Raw genomic sequence first — 16,770 nt, 5'->3', positions numbered from 1 at the left:
GCAGATTATTTCTGTAACTTTCTGTAGGGTCAAATCAAGGCTTAGCCCAACCCAAGTCAAACAATGCCAAAAAACCAAGAAATACATGGCAAGCATTTCATCTCACGGTCACTGACAAGGTCCTGGTCAGGGCTGGACTCTGTGATCAACCTTCCAGTGGAGCTGCCTCTCCCTGTCTGCTATAAATACACACAGTCACTGCTTATAGCTGCTAACCGCCGAGCCACTCACACACCAAACTATGATTAAAAGCCTATTTTCGGAAAAAAAATAAAGCTTTGAAGCCGGGAACACTGGCTGAGGGAAACTCAGACGGACAAGTGAGAGACACTGCTGAACCCAGTAGAACCTGCGAGTCTGTCACAGAGAGACACAATTTAAATGACAATGGTGCGCATGATGACGCAAAAGGTTTTGGCGTCGAGTTCACAGGTGCTTGACAGAATGAGAGCATGACAAGAGATACATTTAGGCTTCTTCCTATAACAAGACCTCACTCGTTGGCTGGAGTTTGGCTTTTTTAGCTGACAGTAAATGAAGCGTGAGCTCAAAAGTCTGCTGTGTTGGATTAATAGGACGACACAAAAGGGGAATTCACACTGATTAGAGAGCTTGGTGGGAGGCTGCTGTAAATCCACAACCGGCTGAATTAATGGTCGCACAAGTGAGAGATTCCCAACATGTCACTCAAACTGTTATAGTGGTACATTCTTTATATCTCTTCTCCTAAAAACCCTAAAATCTCATAATAGGACCAAAAATACACATATTTTGATTATCTCTGCCATGGAGGTAAAATGATGATTGATTTGTAAAGCCAGCAGTTACAATGTCTACAATAGAAGGAGCATTATTTTGTTTTATTAATACGCTTTCTTCTTAATGCACACGTCCATTTTTGTGGGTTGTTTTTCTTAATTTATTTAGCATTAGGTTATTTTTTAATAGTAAATAATAATATTTACTTCTATTACATTCATTACACACAGGGTAGTTCAAGAATATTGAAAAGTAGTATTGTGTTGATGAAGCTTCATTTTTTCCAGAGCCCACTAGATGTCACTCTCTGGCCTATAATCTATTGCTTTGAACAACTATTCTATTGAAACTACACTTAACTGAGGGCGCCACCTACTGAGCTCTTAAAGCTTCGTTACTATACCTCGATGTACAAAATACTATAAATCAAATAGCAAAATAAGTAGGCAGTAGTGATGGTCCAAAAGGTTCTTCCTTGTAAATGGCAACTAGTGTGTGTCCCTTCAATTGATCACAGACCTCTATTGTTCTCATGAGTATGTGTGTGTTTGTACAAAACTTTCTTTTTACTTAAATAATTACATTTACTGTTATTTAGTACTTTATTGCTGGAGGAAAAGTCAATACAATCATAATGGACGCCGCTCTCATAACCCCGCTGAGATTTCAGAAGGGAGAGAACTTTATAAAGTAATAACTTCAAAATATCATCATAATGAAGGACTTACTTGGAGAGGAAGACTTCAAAATATAAAAAGTTTGAGTGAGGGAGAGTTGGGTTTTCCCATTAGTTGCCCTTTAAGAAATAATAATTTTCTTTTTCTTTTTCATATATACATATATGGGTTGTTCGTCCAAGGGTCGACAAAACTGCTGATCTTAGTCTTCCAACTTCTTAACCCTTCATTCACCGTGAACAACATACTTTTGATGTTAACATGTGGCACATAATAAATAAATGACAAGAAAGTTTTTGGTGTTTCCTTCATTTACTCCAGGCTACTTAGAGGCAAGTCCAAGATGACTATTTGTCTAACAGTAAACAAGCCTGGATCACGATTAAAACAACAGAAAGCTCAGAGGAAATCTGCCTGGTAACGACTATTTCCTCCTTTAAACTGGAGGCTTGACTGCCTGTGCAGGTTTCAGAGCCCATCAGTTAATGTAATGGAATATGGGAATTCAAGAACTGAGAAAAATGATTTAAATTGAGAGAAGGTGGATTCCATCTCATTTTCAATTCTGTGTCAACATTGATGTTGCGACAGGCAGAGAAGAGCCTCCAACATGTTGGATGAGCTCATTCATCATGCTGTCATCTGTGATTTTGAGCCCAGAGCATCCAAACAACATTATTTTTGACATTTTGTATCTTCATCTCTTCATCTCCGTTTTGATTAGGCGTCGTGACAGTGTGGAATGAGTGAAGCGTCTGGGCGGAATGATATATTCTGTACACATGACAAACATGTGACATCTGGTCCTCGCTGGTAATCTTTACTGACCAATCATCTCGGGGTCAGGAGATGAGTGACACACCCCGCTGATAGAGAAGCACTGATGAATCTCCCCTTTGCCTTCTTCTGTCTTTCCACCAATCTTTCCTCCCAGTCACGCACAACCGCAATCTCTCTTCCTCCTTCTCCTCTGCCTCACTCTCAACCACTCATTACTGTAATTGGAGGGTTTGAGAAGATACGGCAGAGAGAAAAAGAGAAGAAAGAGAAGAGCGAGAGAGAGGTCAGAGGCTCAGTTCTACCACCTCCTTTCTTCCCTTCTACTATTTCTTCTTCTTTATTTCTCAAGAGGCAGAAAAAGAGCAGTAAAATGCAGCGTCCATGCATGATGCTTCAAAGCTGCCAAGTTTTTCAAACAAAATATCACATTTCTAAGAGCAGCCTTTTCCCTTCTTCCCTCCTTTCTTTTCTTCTGCTCTTTGTTCAACCGCAGCTGCTTTGTTGTTTTACATATTTTTGGTTAAACGGCCTTTGTCGTTGTGTTCGGCTTCGGAGAAAATGTCTGAGTGTGAGTCAGATGAAACAAGAGCACCAGTGTTTGGGACAGAAAGTCAAATGACGATTCATATCACCACATTTATGAACACAAGGGTTTGTCTGTACCTGAGTCCTGGCTCAGGATGTGGCATCACACGCTTATCAGTCACAAGGGGGCAAAAAAAAAGCCTGTGACTGTAAAAGGCAAGGAGAGAAATCATCTGATGATTTGAGAACTTTTTTTTTTTGCAGCTCATTCTCCCCCAGAAAATGAAGCTCTTCCTTAACTGTTGATGGTCACGGCGATGTTCCTGCTCACAAGACTTGCACTTGACTTACTGGAAAAACCTTTTCGAATGTACAAAAACAACTGAACCAATGTAAAAGTCAAACCTACTTTCCATGCCGTGACTATTTGTCTAATTTAAATTTTTAGTCTTTTTTTTAACAAGAATAATTTTCACCAGGTTTGGCAAGTTCAACATTTAATTATAAAATGTTAAAAAAATGCAGTTTTCGTTTACCAAATGCTATTTATTGAATTATCAAATAATACCACATACCATCGAGTAATGCTAAAATGTCTGGTTATTTGAAAGGCACTGTTTCTTGACATCCCTCAAACCCTCGCTCAAGTTCTCAAAGTTTCATGTGAATTTGTCGCTAGTAAGAAGCTTAGATCCTATAGAATGGGTCAAAACTGTTTGATTGAAAAGGTGTTGGAAGTTTCTAACTGGATGCAATACTCAGTAATACTGTAGTTTTATCAGATATAACGAATTGACCAGAGGGTCATTTGTGGCCCCCAAGCAAATTTCATCAGCGCCTGCTGCTACTAAATCCAAAGCAAATAGAATATCTTGTTAATAAAAAACATATAAATGGAGTGATCAAACATCGAAGCGTTTAGTGGGTAACCTTCGATTCTTACTCATGAACACTCCCAATTTAGTGGTGAATTGAAAGATTCAGCAGCCTGACATGTTCAATTTCCAGATCAGATAACTCTTGCTAGGATAGCACATTTAGTGCTCTACTTTGTTTTCAAATGTAAATGTATATTATACCTCAGATGTTGTACATTTTGACTGCTACAAGCTAATATGAATACATTAGGGTCACACATGGGCCATCAAATTACGTCAATTTCCCTCCTTTTCCACCAAAGCTTCTTCTCTCCAATAGACTGTGTGATGAAAACATATTTGATCTGGACATGAGGCTGTTACTCGACTGGCAATAATTGGGTTTTATCTGCGGTATCCTGATTAGAGTAAAGCATGTTAGCTTGTTGTTGAAACACATTAATGAGCCACAGCTCCGCACACAGCCTTAATTACGGCGAGTACGGGTGTACCGAGCTGCGGGTGTGAGTTATCACGCAAACTTAAGTGCATAACCTCTTTTTGAAAAGAATGTAGGTGAATATAACCAGGCTTGCAGGAATACCATGTGGATAAACATGAAACATCATCCATCCTTAAAGCATTTTTTTTTGTATTTTCTTTGCCAGCAATGCCTTGGATGAAGAGGAAAATGGAAGAGCAAATGAGAAGAATGCAAATTTACAGCTCTCATTAGCAGAGCTGCACCAGTTGTATACATAATGTCTGTACATAAAATGTCCCATTAGGGATTTCTTCCTTTCATCCATAAATGTGACAAGTTCCCAGTGAGGGATTAGAACTAAAATGTCACCGTGTGATTCCCAAAGCAAAGATAAGGCTGGTAATGATAAGACTGCTTCTTCTCCTGGAGCAAAAAACGGTGGTGGTCAATTTGTTAAAAGGGAGGAGTGGGGGAGGAGGTAGGGAGGGCGGCACTATATCTCTGCAACCATCATCCAACCGGCTCACACCCTCACACCCATCTGCAGCGCTCACAGCATTTAAATCCCTCATACTGCCGACGTCAGCAGTATACACGTATAAACAAAGGCGGATTAGACGGACGGACAGACAGCGACACACACACTTTCTATCCAGCCCGTGATTCAAACACACACGCCCTCACTGCCCCTGACTTCTCTCATTTCACTGCATGCAAACGGCTACACATACGGAGGTTGAGTGTGTGCTTGCACTCCATCCAGTGGAGCGTCTTCTTTCAAGCCTTGTAAGGCAGAGTGACTGACCACTCTCTCTCCTTCTTGCTCTTTTTCCATTATATACCCTCCCTTTCCCCAATGCTACCCCCATCCTCACACTTCTGAAGCATTGTTTTTCCACTTCATCTCGCTCTCATCTCCTCCTCAGCACTGTACCTGAATCCATCCATATAAATCATTTGACCTGGTATTGAGTCTGAAAATCTCATTCTAGTCCTTTAAAAACATGATGAGTTTGCTCGACGCGTAAAACAATCCCCCTCGTATCGAATGCAAATCAATCAGAGTCAAGATTCTTTCTGGGATCTGGTGTCGGACTCGAATCAAATATGATCCCGGAGAGTTGATCTGCACTGTCTTCAGTTTCAGCTTTAGCTTTCAGTAAGTTATTCTATTTGTGTTTGCAAGTCCTGCCTTTCTTTTATTAGGAAAATAGTTTATTTTCTAAAATAATTATCTCACAGTTATTTGTTTTATGAAATAATTATTATACATTACAACTGAGAAAAGATTATTATTGTAGATTTAGATGAAGCTAGTCAGTATACTTTCATTACCATAAATATTTTTTATTTTAGAGTATTGAATAAACACACTGAGTTTGGTTCTGCTCGAGGTTTCTGCGTTCTTAAAGGACGTTTCTTCCTTGCCACCGTCACTCCTTGTTGATCGGATCTGTTTTTCTTCTCTCCAATATAGTCTTACTCAAACTGTGAAGTGTCTTGAGATAACTTTGTGACAATACTTAAATACAATTGTATTCCGTTGAATTGAATTTATAATTTGCGATTATTATTTAAATCTTATATCTCATATCCATGCTTTTTTCCCGTTACTTTCACTTGTATTTATTATGAAAGTCAAAGAGATTGAGCCAGAAGCTTCAACAACTACAGTATATTAAATCTTTTTTAACCATTAAAAGATCAAAAAAGTTCCTTCCTACAATACAATTTCTATATAATCTAAAATGACAATACGGTTGTTAAACAAGAGAGTTAATCCATAATAAATTCAAGTTGTTTAATACTTTAATCCTGAAGACTTCAGGTCTACTCTCATTCATTCATTCATTAATCTAAATTAATTTTAATCGATGCCGCCACAAAGGAGATTATGCAAAAAAGCAAAAAGAATACTCAGGAAATGACACTTACTATTAACAAAGCTATAACATGCAAGACTCCCCAACAATTGGTAGTAATATTCAGCAGTCTAACACTGGTCACAATGAAATTGCTGTTTCACCAATAATAAAAAATAAGAAGGTATAGTTTGGTTCCTAAGGCTTAATAACAATACTGTTAAGTGAAACCTGAAACAAGGAAAGAAAAATTGTAACTGGTAACTCAATATTTTAAATTTCAGTGGTCAGTTCATTGGTTAGTAAGGCTCTCAAGCGTTTGTACCATCTCTAGTGTCTCTATATCCGCTGCATGTTTGCAGAGATATCCTAATCACAGACAATTTGCTACAGAGGCTATCAGGCCCCATCAGGATCAGGGCAGCGCTGTAAACACTCTGTTTATACCCAGAGATCTAACAAGAGAAGACGTTAACGACGGTTGTTACTTAGGCTAATTGTTTAGCATTAAAACATTCATTATGTGGGGCAGTTATATAATCAATAGCCCAGATTTAGACACATTACCGTTTCTTTTTTACTCATGTAGTCTTGCCTCATCCATGTCTTTTAACATTGACTCAGCTATTCTAAGGATTAAAAAGTAAAGATCGAATTAAGGGTTATTTTTTGCCACATTACCTAAAGACCTTTTTAGTTGCTATAGCTGGGTGATGTTGCCAGTGGAAAGAAAAAGGATTATAAGCTAAAGTGTATCTTGTTTTGTCTTCTTAACCACAAGTGTGTTCTGGCAGGTGTCCAGCAGACATCTAAGAGGGATTCAGCACATTTTAGAGGCGTCTAACTCGCACACCCTCTTACACAGTTCCTCGATTCCAAGGGGAGCACAACAAAAGTGAATGTATGAAAAAGCCGTCTATTGAAAAATCAGCACCGATCTCTGTGAAAGAATCAGATATCCAAGCGCTTTATGGAAAAAACACAAGAGATTTCTGCTGCAGAATACAAAGATGAAGGGGAGAGAGAGGAGGGGTGGACCAGAGAGCTTCAGTTTGGGATAAAAAGGTAGGATAGGTGACCCAGACAATGGCAATTTTTCACCTCAGTCTCTTTATGACATTTTCCTAATCCCCACAGAGAAGGCAGAGCCACCGCTTTGAAGGATTAAAGAAAAAATTCTTACTTTGCAACAACTAGTACCTTTGAGTAAAGAGAAAGCGAGCCTGGCTGCAGACAAGGACTGAGATAAAGAGTGCAAATACAGTTGAGTACCAGGATTAGAACCTCGGATTGTTTAACTGAGGGCCCATGTCAGGATCCAAGAAAAAAAAAAGCCAGAAAAGAGAAGACAGAAAGAATATTGATGTAGCCTGGGTGAGTTATTTTGGCAAGAAAAAGAAATTCAGATTTAATTTATTTTGTAAAAAAAATGTCTAAAACTTGAATAAACAAGATTTTTCCATCACCTTATGCTGGTTAAAGAAACTAAAACATCTAGTTTTCCTTCATTATTTAAGGTTCCTGAAATGGCCTGCGGCCCACAAAGTCACTTTACTCACCCTGGTATCGAACAGTCTTGCGAGGAATTGGGTTCCAATTGAGACTCTGACACAATTCCAATGCGAGAAGAAACATCACGAGCACGACCTTCGTCCTGTCCATGCCTCTCGTGTCAAGGCTCATTGTCGGAAACGCACTGACTGATGGATTGATGGATCAATTGGTTGGTCAGAGGAGCCAGTCTGGCTATTGGCAGCGAGCTGTGGAGAAACAGAAAGAGACACAGACTTGAGCCAAAGCAAGCAATACACTTCCCTTCTTGGCTGAGAGTGTTTTTAATAAAACCATTTGTTGAAACTCTTCACAACATGCACATTCATCAAAGGTGTATTCAGGCTGTAAGATAAATTTCCTCATGTACTTTCAAATTAAACCCCGATTCCACGATAAATAAGTCACACAACGATGAGCTATGCGTCGAAAACAAGAACACAAATCAGCGAATGTGTGTGAGCCAACAAAACAAACATTTTAATGATATTTTTGACCCAGGCAGGAAAGATACCAGAGCCCCTCCCTCGCTTACAGTGATAATCCAACAGCAGCCGAGCAAATGCTGGTCTTATCGCTGCACTCATGTCAAGCTAATGCAGCAGGACTATATTAAACAGAGGCGGAGTTATCAAAGTTAATTGGTGCTGGCAACACATCAAACGTGTCAGGGAATGAATGTTGAGGCAAGGACAAGCCAGGAGTATGGCTGTAGATGAATAGCTCTTTACCTAATGAACATGTCTGTGTGCAGCATGACACACAAACAATTCTATCGACTAGGTGACTTGTTGCAGGTTTAAGAGGCGGGGTCCTTCTTACACTGATGGAAAAAAAAGAGAAATAGCCAACCCTGTGAATAGATTTGTCAAGAGTCAGTGCATAAAGAAATGAGTAAGGTTTCAGAGTTAAACATAAATCTTCTATAGTTGTTGTTAATATTCTTGTCTATAACAAATGTCAGATAAAATACACAAATGATTCCTTCAACACAACAACAGGAAACTTTTAATAAGATAAGATATTTTGTCTTTCACTGCATTTAATAACATCTTTCTTAAAATGTGTGTTTTTATAATTTATTATTCAAAATGAATGGCCTTAAAGACTTATCTATCAACTAACGTGTTGATTTAAGAGTCTCTTAAATAGATCTTGGACTACTGTACTCATCAGTATGTGTCTGTTTGTACAAAACTCTCTTTTCATTTAAAAATTAAGTTAGAAAATGTGCTTTGGCCCCACCCACTGAAAACACTTGTATCCATCTCCAAGGGATTCATTTTCTTAACAAATCAGGGCATGATTGAAGCTGGCTAGAGAGGTGAAGCCATTATTACGTCATAATGAACTCCGCTGTTGTAACCTCTAGTTTGCCAAGATTTAAGATGGGGGAGAACTTTAAAAAGTTCAAAACATGTTCATGATGAGGGACTTACTGCATCTTTACCATTAGTTGAACTTTGAGTTATTCCACTAAAAGATGCCGAGCAGTGCCTTTCAGACACAGTAGATAAATGTTTTTGACAATATTGTGTTATTATGGTTATTGTTTTGTATTTTTGATGTTATAATGATCATTTTTTTGTCACACAGAGAAGGAGTTTTTCTTCTTTCCACTTCTTGTGAGATCTCTTTATAATACCAACATGCCATATCCTTAACAAAAAGACCCCTAATATTTCCAAAATGCACCAGTTTAACAAAAGATAGTTAAAAACACAAAGTATTAAAATCAAACGGCCAAAAGAGAATGACATCTATTGAACTAAGAAAAAAACCCTGTTTCTTGAAGCTTCATAAATCTGAGGTAGGTTAATGCCATTCCTAAAATAAAGCCTGTCAGTATTTAAGATAATGTAATGCAACTAATGAAAATCCAAATCCAAAAAAAAATCCAAAGAGAAAAAAGTGAAAATCATAGAAGCTTTGATTGCCTGGCCCACGAATAGATGTCTCTTTTCTTGATTGCAAATAAGTGTTTTAACAACATTTATACATACAAGTGTCATCAAAACACACACACACACTTAAACCGCCTTTTGGTCAGCCACTCAGCTTCTGATTTGACCAATCAGTCAGGGTCACAGTAATCAACAAATCACTATGCCCTCCTTGCCTTCCCTTCTAAAAACACTCACTATTTCTTTACGCAAACGTCTTTGAAGAGAAGCTTTCAAAAGCACTCTCAAGTGGAAATGTCTTTTCTGGTTATAAGGACATAAGTCGCCGAGCATTTGCTTTTATGACCTTCACAATCATGCAAAGGTGAAGAATGAATAATTCCCGACCGTGACGCTCCATCGAGTCATGAGGAACAACACAGTGATGCACAAACACACACACATATTGCGAACTCCCTGCTCCCACCTATTTCTACGGTGCACCAAAGAGAGACAAATGGTGCCTGTGATGACATCAGCACATTGGAGACAGGAAGCCATTGCCTTTTAAACAGGCAGAAAATGTCAAACTATTTACTTTAACGAAGAAGAGAATATCTGCCTATTTTTTATGCCTCTTTCCACCTCTGCCGCAGCTATTCAAACACAAGTATATTAAGGTTCGGTTCTGGCAAACAACACTCCGTCAATTCAGTGGATTGGCAGCAGAAGTAATAAAGATTTAAAGTCCTGATTCTGCATTGCAGTAATGTGACTGTTATTTGATACAATTTTTAGAGACTGCTGAGACACTGCAGGATGAGGAAAATAAGGGCATGCGATAGATCACATTAAGGCAGCGCTTTGTTAAAGGCGCGTTCCATGAAGGCAGCCTTTGGGTGAAAAGCTCTCAGAGTGGACCGGCGTGATGACGACCGGCTTTATTGGATCAATGTCGGCCAACGCTTGAGTGAGCTGAGAAAAGATGAGCGGCGGGGAAGGGGGTAAGTGCGGGGGAGATGGGATGAGGGACAAAAAAAAAGTGAGAAATGGAGGCATTGCAAGTTTTATTTCCCATCTTTACTAGCCATAAACTGAGAGGAGGGGCACAGTGATAGTGGAAGGCGGGATTATTGGAACAAGCAGCATGTCCACATCACAGGGGGGAAACAGAGAAGGAAAACATGATCTGTTTTTTTTGTTTGTCAGTCTGCTTCACATCTACTTTAGTATGATCTGTATTATTATTTTGATCAAGTTTGATTTATTGTTTAATCATTTGTGGATTTTGGTGAGATTTCACTTAGAAGTAGAGACAGTAATGTCAATTTCTTAAGATATTCTTATTTGATTTTCAGGGACTCCTGTGTTTGTCTTATGTTGTCTTGGCCTTTTAAAGCATGTATTTACCTGTATATTGTTTTTTGATTGTTAAATCACTTTGTGTGCTTTACAAATAACCTTTACTTACATTACTAATTATGAGGTTCTACTTACTTACTTCTTACTTACTATATAATCAATGCTATGTAAATCATTTGAAGCGATGGTCGTAATTCCTTAACCATGAGATAAGGGGTGCAGGAAAATATTGATACACTCAAAAATCACAATAGTTAAGTGTTTCAATATGGTATTATTCAAAAGAAAATAATATTGACAGAGTTTTTTCATTATTGTGTTGCAATAAAACTTTTGGTGGCTTTGGTAGCAGTCATTACATCCTTCTCGGCTAAAGGAGGTTGAAATTCTGCGAGATCCTGGCTGAGGACTGAGGATACAGATTTTAAAGCTGATATTTAGGCTTACGTTTCTATTAATTCATGAGAGTGGAACAATCACAATGTCACTAAAATTCAGTTTTTGCAACTGTATCGAATAGAATAGTGAGATAAGTGGTTCGCTACAACCCTAACAACGATGGAGTTCCTTGCTTGCATAGGTTTTTTGACTATTTTCGAAGGCATTCAGAAAACCAGCCAGTAGTCAAATGCCCATAAATGCTAAGGACAGTGACCTATTTAAAGGTCAGCATAAGAAAAGACACACAATACATAATCAACAATGTAGGCAAAAATGATTTCTGCTTATGACGGCAAATACTTATTTTTCGATTGGGTGACCACTTCTGCTGCCAAAGCAGTTATGTAGCCGTAATATACTTTCTTTCTCAAACCATTAGACCATGGCAAAGCGGCTTCATCTTAATTCAGACAGCTTCATGCAGAGAGGTTATACAGAGTCTATATCATTTAACCTGTGGGCTACAATGGCCACCAAATAATAAATTAGTTACTCTTTCACCTCCTGTGTTGTGAGGATATTTTCTTCACTCCGAGCCATTACTATGCAACATTCATACAATGAATGTTAAAGCAGAAATTCCCCGGGACATCATGAACGCAGGAGGAGAATATCGGAGGCAACGTAGAAAGAGTTTCCCCTCATCAAAGCGCCTCTTTAGATTTCTTGCTGCGATTTTTAAAACCAGATCTGTCTAAAGACTTCCCTGATGACCAAATTAACGCACCAGCTCAGGCTCTTACCAGGCCTGTTTAAGGTCCTGCGGTGTGACAGGACTCTGCGGGGGGATAGAATCCTCGTTCGTGCTGCTAGTGTTGTCGAGCTTGGCGGATCTAGTGAGTGAGCAGGGGGACCTCACTGGCCTGAAGGTATCAATCGCCGTCAAAATAAAGAGCTAATTAAAATATCCATATGTATAATGCCCAACGAAAACGTTTCAAAGTTAAATCACCATCATATGTGGCACAATTGTGAGTCTTTTGCATCCAGTTAATTGCAAAGTCTTTCAAACTCATTGTTTTCTGACCAGCCACAGAAAAAATGCACGGAGTAGCTTATATTGAGACCACTAAGGCACAGTTGTGCGATAATCATTTTGTCCAATCAGCATCTTGAGGTTTGATGGAGTCTCTTGACAAAAGTAAGCTGCTAACTTACAGAGACAGATTTGTGAACAATTTTTGAAAGAAGACTTATTTTTTGTACCAAAAAAAATATTCTGGATATTTGGTAAAGGCATGAACAAAGGTTAATATAAATCCCATACTTTTTTTAAAATTATTACAATGATTATAACTATACAATACCCAGATAACAAACGTTATGTTGATTTTTAGACAGATTGGTTATTTTTGGTTGACGTTGATCAATCAATGCTGATTCAATGTTGAATTACTGTCACCATTTTAAAATCACCATTTAAAATCTGAATCAACATTGATGCAATATTAGACATAGATGGTGGGTGTTGGTGGTGGGTTTTTTTGCCGAACATTTTATCCAAGAGGGAGAGAAACTGGTAAATCCTTTTAACATATCATTTATTGTTATATTTATATATAACATTTATTATTATCCTCAAGTGCTACCTGGTCATTGTTGTTCTACTCATAACTTGCATATTACTGTACCGTGAATTTATTTTTTCTTAGGTTGATAGCATCACTATTTATTAGCATGTTAGCTTAAACAGCTCATTATTATAGAATCTTGCCTTTATTCTTTTGTTCCACTGAACAGGGATGAGTTGTGGCACGTTTTGACTATAAAAGTTCCTCTGAATGATCATAGTTGACCATCGAAATCAGAAACAGAAAAACAAAGCGCACCAAAAAAAAACGTTGATTATTTGACTTGAATAATATAGAGGACCAAAAGCGACACAATTAATAAATACATACTTAAAAATTGTAATAATAACATTACATTTTTATTCACAAGGCCAAATCCTGTGTACTTGGAGTCGGATGGGGAGTCAGAATCCAGTACTGCAAAGAGACAATTGCCAGGTCCCTAATTCATTTTCCAGGTACAGTGGTGACACTGTCAGTAGTGACCTTAACTGCTACGCTTACTTGGAGTTTCAAACCAAGATGCTCAGCCGAGTCAGTCCAACTGAAGAATGATGGTAGGTTGACAAAATGGGTAATATTTGGATATGTGTTGTCTAGAGTTGTTGTTGTTGTATAGGTTCATTATATTGTGTTATTTTTTAATAACTGATTTAAGTCTGATAAAAATTGTAATAATGTATTTCCAAGACTACGAGTTATTTCATTCTGTGTTTTTAAGGTTCAGTTCCTGAAACACAACAGGGAATGTTCTGCAGTTAAGAGCCGGATCATGCAAGGCAAGTATTATATTCTCATCAACTTCATAACAATTAAGTATTAACAATTATTCAGCTGAAAATAATAAAAATAAACAAGAACATCATTTTAGAATAGAACTGTTGTAATGGACCAGCCCTTTGACTTTTTCAGCGGCTGCTCTACAATTTGACAGGAAACTGACAGCGTTTTTTAAATAAACTTTCAAATGATCCACTAACCCCGTAGTGAACACATTAAATACAAATAAATTCTACCAGAGAAATACCCCTGCAGGGTTCAAGGCCTCAATCAACTACAAGCAGCCATATCTTTATGATATTTGACAACATTTGATTCAAAGCATCAACTGGTATTACAAAGCATTATTAGAACTTACATCCTCACTTATTGTTCATTTGTGCATCCTTTCGTTGTGTAACACACTCACTGACCCAAATCACTGCCGGCTCTTCTGGGCATTGTTTGACTAACACCCTCACCTCTGACCTTTTTTTTTGAGTCACAGCACCATGACACCTCACCCTTTACCCTCTTCCCCGACCATCACACTCAAACACTTAATGTCCATTAACCCGTAACTGCCCCCCACACAACACGTACATGGCGGATGGACCGCAGGACAACCCCCACCCATCCCCTTCCTCTCTCGCCTCCCTGTAAAACAAACACTATAACCCCCGCTTGCTCTCTTCCTTCCTTCCTTCCTTCCTTCCAAACTGAGCCCTGTCTCCTCCCTCTGCTCCACCTTTATTCACTCCGACAGAATTACACAAACACACATATCAGGACAAGGAATAACACATCAAAGTGTTGATGGGGAAACACAAATGACCCTTCAAGGTGGCATGTGTCTCACTTTATAACCAACACAACAAAGTTCGGTGGTCTCTGGAGCGTGAGCGGTTGATCATCTGAGCTTTGGAAGCTGCTGATAGCCGATTTTTAATGCCTAGTTGTTTTCGTGACGGGCTAATGGGCACGTCACGGGGAAAATCGATGGCGGTGAAAGACGAGAAACTGCACAATAACAAAGAAAACACAGAGAATAATACCACCGTGGCACACAAACATCTATATTGATTTCGCTCTCAAATTATCGGTGAAAAAAGGTTTTCTCCAAATGTACATTTAATCTCAGAACGACTTCAGGACCAATTTAACAAGCATTTACTTATAGTAATACACTGATGTCGAAGTAAACAGAAACTAGTTCCAACTCCTGCCAACGTAGATATCGAATTTGCAGTGTTGACTGGCGGACAGGGAAAAATGCTTAACCTTTGTGAACAGAAGAAAAAATAGTATCTTTGAGAGATGAATCTGCAAATGATGTTGCACCTATTTATCCAAGCAACGCAAATGTGGTTTCAAAACCATCCGCCGATCAAGCACAGTGGACGTGTCATATGATCATTCTTCCAATTCAGGTGATCCCTCCTTTCTGAAGCTCCCAAATTCATCCTTACAAGAACTTTTGATCTGTGGTCACACATCCATGAGTCACCACACCACAGCTTCAGCTGAATGTCTGGAATATAATTACACAATGACCTAGGTAGTGGCATCGCATCAAAGTCGAGATTTTCAGGTCCACGGGCTAAAAAGCGATGAAATCAATTCATGACTTGTTAAACGAGGAACGATGACGGCTGTTTTCAAACAGGAAAGATGCAGGAAATGCACGTCCTGCTGGTGTGTCCTCCCTCGTCATAGCCCTGACTCTGCTTCCTGGTATTGACGTAGAGCTTCCTTTCGTCCTGTCCATCACGTGTTACCTCTTTGCGTCACAAACTGGTTTGATGTAGCTATCGTGTTTTGAGTGGCAGATATAAGTGGCAGAAATGAACAAATGTTGATAGTGTGAAATATAAAACCACATGATACATTAGCTCAGATGATACGTAATATGGCTTTCAACGTCGGTTACTCGGATAACAAATCAAAACGTTTTAGAGAAAATCAACAACTTAACATTTTTTCTCCTTCTCCACATTGGTTTCTTACCAATATATCCATGCAAGTGAAAGTTGACAAAATGAGGCGTGCGTCAGTGTCAATAAAGTTTTGAGACTTTTAGAGCGAAGCCTTACAAGCTTTCATGGAGAATGTTAAAAGATATGTTGTATGTTGTACCTATACAGGGCTTATAATGTTAATTTCAAAATAAATATGACGCCGTTTCATTGTATTATTAGTGTACACAGAATTTGTACCAACATTTCTTAGTTTTACCAGCATTTTGAGAGATATTTGAGCGCTGTGTACCACATAAAATCAGTATGGGGTTAGTTAGTCGAACCGGAATTAACACATAAGGCTTATAAAGCACATCGCCGATTCTGGGAGGTGATGGAAAGAAGACAGAACCTTCTAGTGGTTATATAGTGCAACTGCGTGTTACTGGTCACACAATGATTACAAGCCTCGACTACACGCGTAGAAAATGAACCCTTGATACCCGTAATACATAATGTATAATGTGAGAAACACCCAGAAGATGAACAATGCTCCAATGATCAATTCATATAAATTAAATATACAGTATATATATTATATATTTCTCCAGGGATTAAACCATTAAACAGTCATTTACATAAGTTCAGAAAGGTTTTAATTTGTCAACAGCCTTTAACATCAAGTGTGCCTTAATTAAGCCAACAATTTTAAGAGAACACTTCCTTTAAACCTGATTTTATCAGTATGTTGAGACAAGCGTTACTTATAATGCACCTTGACACATTTCCTATATTTGCATACAATTATCATTTGTCCCTGCAGTGGTGGGGCATCAGGCAAATGCAGCACGTAAATGTCATCGAGTTTTCAATTACGTGATGATTGGAATTCACTTTCCATCCTAATTACCTCAAAGTGAAGCGGAACAAGGAGCCACACTTTAAGCAAGCTATTCCATTTTAATGAAATAACAAAACAAATCTCCCACGGGGATGTCACTGTCTTCCACCCTCCAGGCCCTGACTCTTTCATGTCCATCCTCTGGGACACTCAGTAGGTCTGTTCTTTCATCGTGCGGCTCAGTCACCCACACAAACTCTCTCTCTCTTTCTAGCCCTGTCTATGTCTTGTCCGTGTCATGGTTGGCTGGTCAGGCGTGGTCGGCTTATGATTCTTTGATCGACTCTCTGATCTGCTTCATCATTGCCAGGGGCTCCAGCTGATTACAGATGAAATGGATCTGATTCGAACCCTCACTGCAGGCCAAACACCTGCTCAGACCTGAAGAAGCGATAAAAGA

At 38.7% G+C, this 16,770-nt stretch overlaps 1 protein-coding gene across 1 annotated transcript in view; it reads right to left on the bottom strand.

Moving 5' to 3' along the window:
• sema4c (sema domain, immunoglobulin domain (Ig), transmembrane domain (TM) and short cytoplasmic domain, (semaphorin) 4C) overlaps positions 1 to 16,770 on the bottom strand; it is a 96,008-nt gene that overhangs the window by 40,458 nt on the left and 38,780 nt on the right. Inside the window, exon 3 of the mRNA XM_087796706.1 lies at positions 7,504 to 7,704. Within this exon, the coding sequence (XP_087652832.1) occupies positions 7,504 to 7,627 (124 nt within the window). The 5' untranslated portion in view covers positions 7,628 to 7,704. The remainder of the gene's footprint in view (positions 1 to 7,503; positions 7,705 to 16,770) is intronic.

Source organism: Callionymus lyra, chromosome 1, assembly GCF_982586985.1.
Source record: "Callionymus lyra chromosome 1, fCalLyr1.hap1.1, whole genome shotgun sequence".
NCBI classification, from domain to species: domain Eukaryota; kingdom Metazoa; phylum Chordata; class Actinopteri; order Syngnathiformes; family Callionymidae; genus Callionymus; species Callionymus lyra.
The sequence above is the reverse complement of the archived record's forward strand: the minus strand, read 5'-3'. Positions and strand labels throughout refer to the sequence as shown.